The 9,924-nt window shown below is 39.5% G+C and overlaps 1 protein-coding gene across 1 annotated transcript; it reads right to left on the bottom strand.

The window, feature by feature from the left end:
• Positions 1 to 6,578: 6,578 nt before the first annotated feature.
• Positions 6,579 to 9,855, bottom strand: smim19 (small integral membrane protein 19). The gene is made up of 3 exons (XM_079479228.1): positions 9,605 to 9,855; positions 9,361 to 9,485; positions 6,579 to 8,999 (listed from the first exon to the last, which is right to left on the bottom strand). Exons 1-3 carry the CDS (start codon positions 9,733 to 9,735, stop codon positions 8,950 to 8,952), a joined length of 306 nt encoding a protein of 101 aa, XP_079335354.1. The 5' UTR covers positions 9,736 to 9,855; the 3' UTR covers positions 6,579 to 8,949.
• Positions 9,856 to 9,924: the final 69 nt, after the last annotated feature.

Genomic DNA, 9,924 nt, shown 5'->3' with positions numbered 1-9,924 from the left:
AGTAGTGTAAAACATGTCTGGTGGGCTCTGAAGTAAAACGCTCACTCATAAATAATTGAAATATTCAGCTAGCAGAAAAACCAAATAGGGGAATGTGTTATTCTTTGCTATGTGACGTGATTAAAGGGAGATTTCACCCGTAAATGAAAATTCTTCCATTATTTACACACCCTCATGTTACCCTCATGTTTGACTTTCTTTCTTCTGCAAAACACAAAAGAAGATATTGTATAGAATTTGAAACATGAGAGTGAATAAATGATGACATTACATTTTTGGGTGAACTATCCCTTTAAAGAACAAAAAAAATATCCAATTATTTTTTCTAGGATCCCCAGAAATATCAGTTGATAACATTCTTCAAAATATCTTTGTTTTTTACTAAACTAGGAAGTGTATACAGGTCTGGATCAACTTGAGGATGAGTAATAGCCTACATCAGCCTGTGACCCCTCAAAATAACAGTGCCAGGGACTCGAGACCCCCACTATCCACTAGAGGTGGGTAACGTAAACTAACGTCGTTTGCAACTGCGCACGAGCACTTATTGGGTCTATCCAAACACGCGCATCACGACAACACGAAAGAACACAGTCAAAAATAAAATGACTTCTTTATTCATTATTTAAATTGTTTTTATACATAAACCATGAACTTTTACTCGAATTTCATCAAACTGATTCGAGTGCGGATGGACGTGCTCTCTATGCAAACGCCCTGAGCACGATTGCCTTTGTGACTGCAGCACTTCTCGGCCCTCCTCCGCTGGCCTCCCTGCGTTGTCTTTGGTCGATATTAAACGACGTTTCATTTCGACAAATAAAATATCCTAAACTTAAAGTCTGAAAAAGGATCTGCGTGCACATATGGGAAAGTTTAGCATGGTGCTGTAAATTGAATTCCTACGGTTGCTAATGTGATCACCTCAGGGGTCACGATCGAGGGGGAGGAAATTCCAAAGGCTGATGGCTTTTTGTCATGATTCTGCCTCGTCGTGTCACGTCACGTCATGTCTTCTTGTGGCAGAATCATGGCAGGGCCTCATGTTCTGTGTGGAGAGAAACACATTATTGTCAGTCACGACATAATGTGCTTTCTCTCAGGCCTGGTCTACCCCGCCCCTCTCGTTTCCTCCTTAAGTTTCCCATCGGTGTTTCATTCCCCACACCTGCCTATTGTAATCCAGCTTCTAACTGAAATAATATTAGTATGTTTTGTTACACTTATTGATTAAATACGATATTCCTAATAATACACAAATATTTCTGGAAATCAACTTGCGAGCCCACCCCACGGGTCCGGACCCCTACTTTGAGAACCACTCAGAACACACCCTCATGTCACCCTCATGACAGAATTTATATGTTTTAACTTTTGTTGCGTTTACAAACACATTAGACCAAAAAAGGACATTGTCTGTCACATTGTCTGTCAACCAAAAACAAGTTGTTTTCAAATGAGAGACGCCATGATGTAACACGTTTTTATTGTTCTAGACAAGTGTTGTGAAAATTGAGTGAAAAACAGTTTAGCTTCTTGATGGTGTGTGATGGTGTGTGTGCGGGGCGGCGGGCAGACAGTTGAGCTGAGCCAGAGTTTAAGAGGCTGGTAATCATGGTAAACCACAGTCACCCTTCACACTCGTATATATATAGAGCGCCATCAACACAGCCCTGTTTTCCACCACAAGGGGAATTTTCACCAAATTCCTTCAGTTTTGCTGTCCAAAGTGAAACAAAAGTTATTTCAGTAGCTGTGTTTTTTGGATTCCATCGCTTTGCATCTAGGACACGTACGGTCAAAGAATAAGTATACTTTTGAATGGGGCACTGTTTCTTTATTTGGTGCAGACTTTGCCTGAGATTTCTTCGTTGTGTGTTTTCAAAGCTAAAACAACTTTTTTGAGTATCTTCAATACATCAGTAAAATATTGCTGTTTTGGTTTTAACGTAAATCTGAGGTTTTTAATTTAATACGTTTATCTTTAACAATATATGGGTGCATTTTGTGTAGGGACGGGGCTTTCTTTACACTATTAAACCTCAAAAAAAAGTTGATATGATGTTGCAGAGTTTGATTTAAATGCAGAGGTGGGTGGTGACTAAATAAATTGACTTGAGTACTGCCCTTTTTTATAATTTCACAAATTCCAACATACATGTATTTATTCCAAATTGAAAATATATGATATGTGATCAAATCATACGGTCAGTGTTTGCCCTGACATCCACCAAGTTAAAAAAGAGTTCAGAAGAAGATGTTTTCTTCTTCTTTCCTCTCGGCATCTCGAACAGGAATACGGTACACATCCACGTCCCCATCGCCAAACTATGAGACCAGGACAGTTCAGAGCATAAGAAGCTGTGACTGAAAGCAAGTCAAGGACCAGAGATGTGCCCTGAAGACTGGATCAATTGTCAAGACGAGTTGGCCGGGGCTAACCCACACCGACAGGCCTCATCAAAGAAACATGGCCTTCACTGCGGCTCTAAATCAATTAGTGGGCCGAACCGAAAAAGTGCCAAGATTGCCCCATGTATGTCCTTTCCATCTTGAACCCACCCATGACACATTCAATGGAGTGAAAACCCCTCAAAGCCGCTTGTTTTTTTCACGTTTGCCATTTCAGAATCCAGGTGGTGCGGTACAGGAAGTGGACCAACATTTGCTTTTTAATGAGCCACTGGAACTTTAAAGTGCCGCTTAATGGAAAGAACCTGAATGTCGCAGAACCCAACATGTGCGGCACAAATGAGCGAAGTGTAAAGCGTAACGACAGGATATCCGGGTTTGTCCACATAAGGGGGTGTGTTGGAGGGGCTTTTCTTAGATGTGGTCCTTCATTGAGCACATACGTTTAAGATATGACATATGCTACTTACTGAAGGAAGTCATTTTGCGATAACATATGGTGCAACATATGGGTCTTTAGTTGGCACAGTGCTTGCATCAACCCCATAAATCTATCATCATTTTGATCTGTATTTCATCGTATGCCATTTACAGTAGCCCTGTAAAACGAATGCTTCAGTAATGTCCAGTAATGAATAACCGTTCTTTAATACAAAAGAATCTGCATTTAGTAATGAAGCAGGGATGTTAACAAAAACGAATAAAACATTTCTGCTATTGAAATCAAATATTAATGGGAATGCGTGAAAATTACTTTAATAATATCATTGTCTGGGCTAAGATGATAAATAACCTTAAGTTGAGGTACTAAAATGATTTAGTTAATGAAACCTTAAATTATTATTATTGTTGTATTATAATAATAATAACAATAATAATAATAATAATAAACATATCATGATAATAATTAAGTTCTTTATAAAGCGCCTTTCCCAATCTAAAATGAAATGAAGAATTTATATATATGTAAACTTTTATAGCAATATAAAATAAATAAATAATAAAAGCACACAAGTAACAGCTATATGAACACACTTACAAACTTAAAACATAAACTATAAATGAAAAAATTTAATCTGATCAAAACATATTTATAAAAACTTAAATGTCACCAAAAATAATTATAAAAATGAAATGTAGATATATAAATAAATCTAATAACTCTGTAAGGAAGCGGTGACCACATGTAAGAAACGAACGAATGGCATTCGGAAGCACCTTTAATATGGGACAGACTTTGATGTGGTGCTATGAGCTTGGCCACACCTGCACCTGTGCATAGCCACTAACTATATTAAAACCACAGAACCATTTTGCAAACAGCTGCTGGCCACTGATAGGACTTCCGGTGACAAGCTTGAAAATGTCAAACCCAGCTGTAGTTTCCCTGGTCTGGTGCACCTCTAGAACTCCCAGTGGGCTGATTTTGTGGACTGATCACCAAAGCACCACATGATAAGCCATCTCTCATCGAAAAGAGCCAAATCACACTCACTGTTTCAGATACGACTAGCCGAATGAGGTTTATAGCACTGTCCAAAGAAATACTTGAGGTTAGAAGAGCAAACAAGGGAACCACTAACAACAAATAGACAAGAGGCAGTCTGTCTGTGTCAATAAGGTGTACACCACACATCTGAAAGTACAGGAGAAAGAGTCCAACTGTGGTTAGATGCCAAGAAAGGCAAAATGTGTAGGACACATAGTTTAGACTAGAAATGTTGAATGTGGTTGTAAAGAAAAGTATCTGCCTTTATATTTATAGAGATGGTTATTCTGTCATCATTTACTTACCTTATAACCTGTGTGACTTCTTTCTTCCGCAGAACACAAAAGAGGATATTTTGAAGACTGTTTGTATCCACACAACACATTACCCAGTGACTTAAATTGTATGGATATAAAACCAATGCCAGTCAATGGCTGGCATTGTTCAGTTACCAGCTTTAGCTTCAAAATACATATATGTTTTTGTGTTCTGCAGAAGAGAGTCATACAGCTGCATGCTCTTTCAACAAGGGGCTCGTATGTTTCTGTTTTATGATTTAAAATAAATTTTGTATTTGATCAAGCAGCAATCTAAATCATAGTAAAACATTATTGAACCCAAAGAGACTTACTAAATTAACCTCGCTGGGTTAGACGGTAAAACATACTCAACTCTATGGTGCCCTATTGGTGTCAATTTCATGACTGAGGCAAATATTGACCAAGGAGCCGTCTCGACTTGCCATAAGTGACTGTTGGTTTTTAATTCTCCTCTTGTTGTTTATTGGAGAAGGCGTGAGGTGAAATGGCCCACATCCATACGGAGCTCTATACGAGTCTAGCGGGGGGCCAGAGAGGAGGGTCAGCCTGGGTCTCCTGTGTTTGTTGTTCAGGTCTCGGCTCCGCGGAGGCTGGCGGTAAGACAGAAACCTGTGCCATACCTGGGCTGTTCTCTGCCAGTGACCGGAGCCGTCTGCCCTGGCACAGAATACCCTCAGGGGCTCTTCGTAGGGCCGATCCGAAACCACACACATGACTAATAGCTCTGGGCTTTAGGAGGCTTTGTAGAACTTTGGTGTGAAGAGCAGTTGACCTGAGGGAGATGGCGAGAGGCGCAGACGCTTTCTCCTTTTCACAAGTAGCAGACTGACCGTATAGAAGCGAGACCAGGGAAGCCATCGAGCTCCGAGCGGCCCCGATACATTCTCATTATCTGCACGGTAATGGACACGCGTGAGAATGCGGCCATTCTCTCGCCATCTCGGCACATGAAGAAAGGAAGACAAGGAAACGAGAGAGTTAAAAAGGTCCACGTCGCTCTTTGAGACAGGGAGAACAGAAAGCGACCAGCGCAGCCTGGCTCCCAATCCTCCCAGATTAGAGCTTCCTGTTTTAAACGTCTTATTATTCCAGTCTCTTTGTCCCAGTCCTCCTTCCCTAATTAGCGCCTGTTCCCTTTCATTCCGTCGTGTCTTGTTCCCACCTGTGACATAAAGAAAAAGTGTGAGCAGAAGAGAATGGTGGAATGAAGATGAGAAAGGCAAAGCGCTCGGCCCCACAACGCTGGGGCGGAGGGGAGGATGAAGGAGCTTGTCACGTCTCATCTGCGCTTGGATCCGGAGACGCGCAGCATGGAAACACACATAGACTCGCGCTTCTGCGCCTTTGAAAGAAGAAAGCGCTGTGGAGAAATGAAGCGGGAGGGAGAGGGAAGCACAGGTTTTCGGGTATTTCAGTGTGACCCATATTTGTCCCTGTGTATAATTCAAACAGAGAGGTGTCCTAATGAGTCTCTCATTACTGTAAAGACACCAGACACATCTGAAGCACCTTTAAAGTCAACATGAAATCCAAATTGGCCTTGTTTACTTTCTTATTACTCACCCCTGGTCATCATTGTGCATGTTATTCTGAAGATGAAAATATTTCCCAATCTTTTCCCAATGAAAGCTATAAAAACGACTTCACCAGTAAATACATTGTATGAACCACTTTTGGTTTCAGTTATTATTAATTTAATTTGAAGTTTTATGCATAAATGATAAAATCGTAAAAGATATTTTAATGCCGTTATAAATGTTCTGATGGTCACATGCTATAGCGTAAAAAAACTGAAACAGAAGGTTCTTATGGACCAGGGTTGTTCCGAAGTGGTCTATTGGATAAGGTTAAAATAAGGACATATTTATTTCATTGCTGAAATACTGCAGAATTCAGGGTATACATGCATGCAGCAAATTATGTTAAATGGGATTATGAGTAATCATTGGTATGTATCAAAATCCTCTTAATTGAAATAGTCAATCACAATCAATTCGCATTTAAGTCTGATCACATTCTAATACATTACAGGGATAGTTCAGACTGTAATAAAAACCTTAATTTTACCGATTTTTCTGTTATTTTCTTTACAGATTTTCCACTTACACTTTAAAGAAATGTAAACTAAGTTTTTCAGTTTTTTTTTTTCACGCGCACTTTTGTTTTTACAAATAAAGGTGCTTCGCAATGCCATTTTTTCTGCAGAACATAAAATATATATTGGAGAATGTTGGTGACCACATAACATGACCCCCCCCCCCTGACTTCCATTGTATGGACAAAACCACACTCTTCATTTGTTATTAGATCAAATATAGATTATGAGGATGAATAAATAATGACACAATACACAATATCAAGGCAATTTATAACTCTTTTATAAGTTGGCTAATAATTTACAAAAACGTACATTTACCTTCGAATGAATGAAGCTTCATCTCTAAACCTATCACTGTTGTAAAAGCAGATTGGGCTAAAAAGTAAAAATGAGACTACAAAAAGCCAACTGGTTTGTAAGATATTCTCAAATAAGTCTCATAAGCATTGGTATTTTGAGCATACGTAATCTATTTTAACCAGACATTTGCTGACTCACAACATTTATAAGCGTTTGGTAACATTCGTGGGCATATTGTACAAAGCAGATCAAAACCTCATTGTGTCATAGCCTTAAATAAAGTGATTCTCTTTAACATTGACCAGTCTGTGGACCTTGTGGCAGTGATCCAGTATAACTGGCTGTTAAAAGAGAGAGAGAGAGAGAGAAGGAGAGAGAAGGAGAGAGAGAGGGCTGGAGCCATGGCACTGACATTCCAGGCTGTTTTTGCCAGCTGCTGGCCTCAGGCCAGCGTGTGCGGTCAAGCCATGTTTACATCTGTCTGGGCTTCGAGCAGCCACAGGTCTCAGAACAGCGCAGTGGATGACGGGAGGACACGGGACGACACCCAGGCTGTAAACACAAACCATACGCTGATGAAATCTAGCGACCATGAACATTGCTCCTCGACTCCACTGGTTTATTTCTCTCTGGTTTATTGATTATTTTCTTGGTTGTGGTTTGCAAGAGGATGCAGAAGGAACGTCTATAGGAGTTTTGTTGAAGCGTGCCATGTGTTAATACCTGGAATTCTGTTTTATGTGCGGGGCATGGTCTTTATGTTTGTTAAACAATGGACAGGGCTGTAAAAAGGCAGAGAAAAGTGTCTGTATGAAATATATTACAGTTCTGTCTACACTTCACACAAATTTAATGGATTCTCATGACTCGGAATATAACAACTACTTTAAAGTCCCTTGGAGCTTAAAAGCCCTCTGGTCACTTCCATTGTATCGCAGCTCAGGCAACTTTTTGTGTTTCAGAAAGTCATACTGTATGTGTTTTGAGGGTGAGAAAATATTGACAGGGTTCACATTTTTGGGTGAACTACTCCTTTAAGTCTGAAGTAAAACACATGGGAAAAAGTAAAGATAAAGAGCAAATGTATGCGGAATAAAATTAGAATTATTGGAGGTTGAAAAAATGATGAAGAAGAGTTTGTTCATCTTATTTCCATAGAGACCTGAGGGAAAGCACGAGAGGATGCAGAGAGGGAGGGGGAGGCAGATGACTAAGGCGAGGCGAGGAATCTTTTCTTTAGCTTTCTGTGATTCATCTGGGGAAATGATACCACAGTGGATCAGAAGCCAGAGATCGTTGGAAAAGAGACAAGAGAAACGAACCATTTGAACAAAGAAGCGATAACAAAAGAGAGATTGTCAAAGAGTCTCTCTCACACCTTTTCACTTTCTCACTTCATGTTTCTGATATCGCACGTCAGTATCACTTGGACACGTTTATTGGACTTTTTGTTCAATCACTCGATTTTAAACAATAATGTGAAACAAGAAATACCGACGCTATCTGAAGATGTGATTTGCCCACACAAATCACCACAAGCACACAATACTGTTGCGTAAAAAGCAATTCTCACAATAACTAGATTCATGTGCAGAGAATATTTCATTTACTCCACAGATCATCCATTAAAGAGGTTATCACAAAAAACTGGAGAATTAAAAGCATAATGACTTACCCTTGCTTATCTACCGACGTAGTAGTTTCAATAAGACCTACAAGTTACTGCCTTTAATCGTTAGAAAGGAAACTTGTTTAATATTAAAAAGGTTTTTAATGTAAATGTTAGCAGATTTATTATACAGCCTGCAACTACTGACACTACTGGGCAACATAACACATGGCTTCAGCACTGGAGAAGTGTGTGTCAAGTGTGCATGCAAGTCAGTGGTGCATTTATCACAGTATTTCTCAATTATCGTTTCGTAGCAAGAAAGTTAGTAAAATGTTAATTTAATCCTAATGCTTGGATGTAGATGGATGATGTCTTTGTTCTTTGTATGTTCATGTAAATGCTTAACAATGTTACACTACTTGTACTACTTCACTGCCAACACCAGAGGGCGATCTATGTCATAGTCCACTGAAGCTCGCTTAGGAAAACCACATCACAAAAGATATTAAAATAAATGCCTTGTCCTCAATGTTTGAGGGGTATGTAGATGTAAAACAGCTCTTGGTATTAAACAAATGTTACAGTTATGACCCCGGTGTGCTAAAGCACAACCCACTTCCGAGTCTATGTAGAGTTGAGGCATGTCAGCTCAGATCTGGCCGTACTGCCTTCGTTCATTTGTACCGTTGGTGGGTGAAGAGCGCCCCCTACTGCGAGATCACTCTATTGACAGCTGCACGCTGTCCGACTGCTGGTCGTATTTACGAGCTGAGGAAAAAAGAAGAAAATATATCACGTTCAGTTCGTCTTAATTAAAAGTGTTCCTTTAATTTCCACGTTTCTGTTCACGTGCTTTATAAATAAATTTATATTCAATTGAAATTTGGAGCCACGTCTCAATCATATAGTTCAGATATTTATTTGGGATTCTATATGGCAAAATAATTAGTTTGTGTATTAATGACATTTTTGTATCAATTTTATATGCATGCAGCTATATTCTAAGATTCACGAACGAAACTTCTCGTGCAAAAACGAAACAATGATAAGAAACTGAATTTTAATTTACTGCAAACATTAAGTAACTTCATTTGATTTGCTTTGCTTTATAAAGATAAGTCAACCCCACCGATGGAATACATTTCCAGTTGTTGTCTTAGCCGGACTTTCTGCAGACTGTCGTAGAAGTTCGGCTCAGCCGGGGTTCCTGCTGCCGGTGGCAGCGTAAATATACGCATAATCTTCCTCTTATTTCTATTTAGAAAATGAAACGTAAAAAACGTCACATATATAAGCAGTAGGTCACGTCATGTATTGTAATAGTAACGTTGCCCAGCACGTTTTAATAATATGCAAGTCAAATGCGCACTTACTTTCTAGCGTACATCAGCAGGGCGAAGCTGACCAGAATAACCAGTAGGTAAACATTAGTGGCCTCATTCCACGCTTCGTGTACTGAATAATCCAGCGATTCCTCGCTTGCCATTACACCGTGACCTGCCATGATGATAATACGACGATTGTGTTCTGTTTTAAAAGCTCGTTTATTACAGCAACTCAGGTCCCATTTTACATCTCTTATCAGAACGCAGCAACAATAACAATGTGCAAGCAGTTCCGGATGAGCAGCAGATGGAATTAATTTCAAAATAAAAGTCAGGATAGCTTTGCGTGAGTTTAAATAGAGGGTTTA

This window comes from Barbatula barbatula, assembly GCF_947034865.1.
Source record: "Barbatula barbatula genome assembly, chromosome: 18".
NCBI lineage: Eukaryota > Metazoa > Chordata > Actinopteri > Cypriniformes > Nemacheilidae > Barbatula > Barbatula barbatula.
The sequence above is the reverse complement of the archived record's forward strand: the minus strand, read 5'-3'. Positions and strand labels throughout refer to the sequence as shown.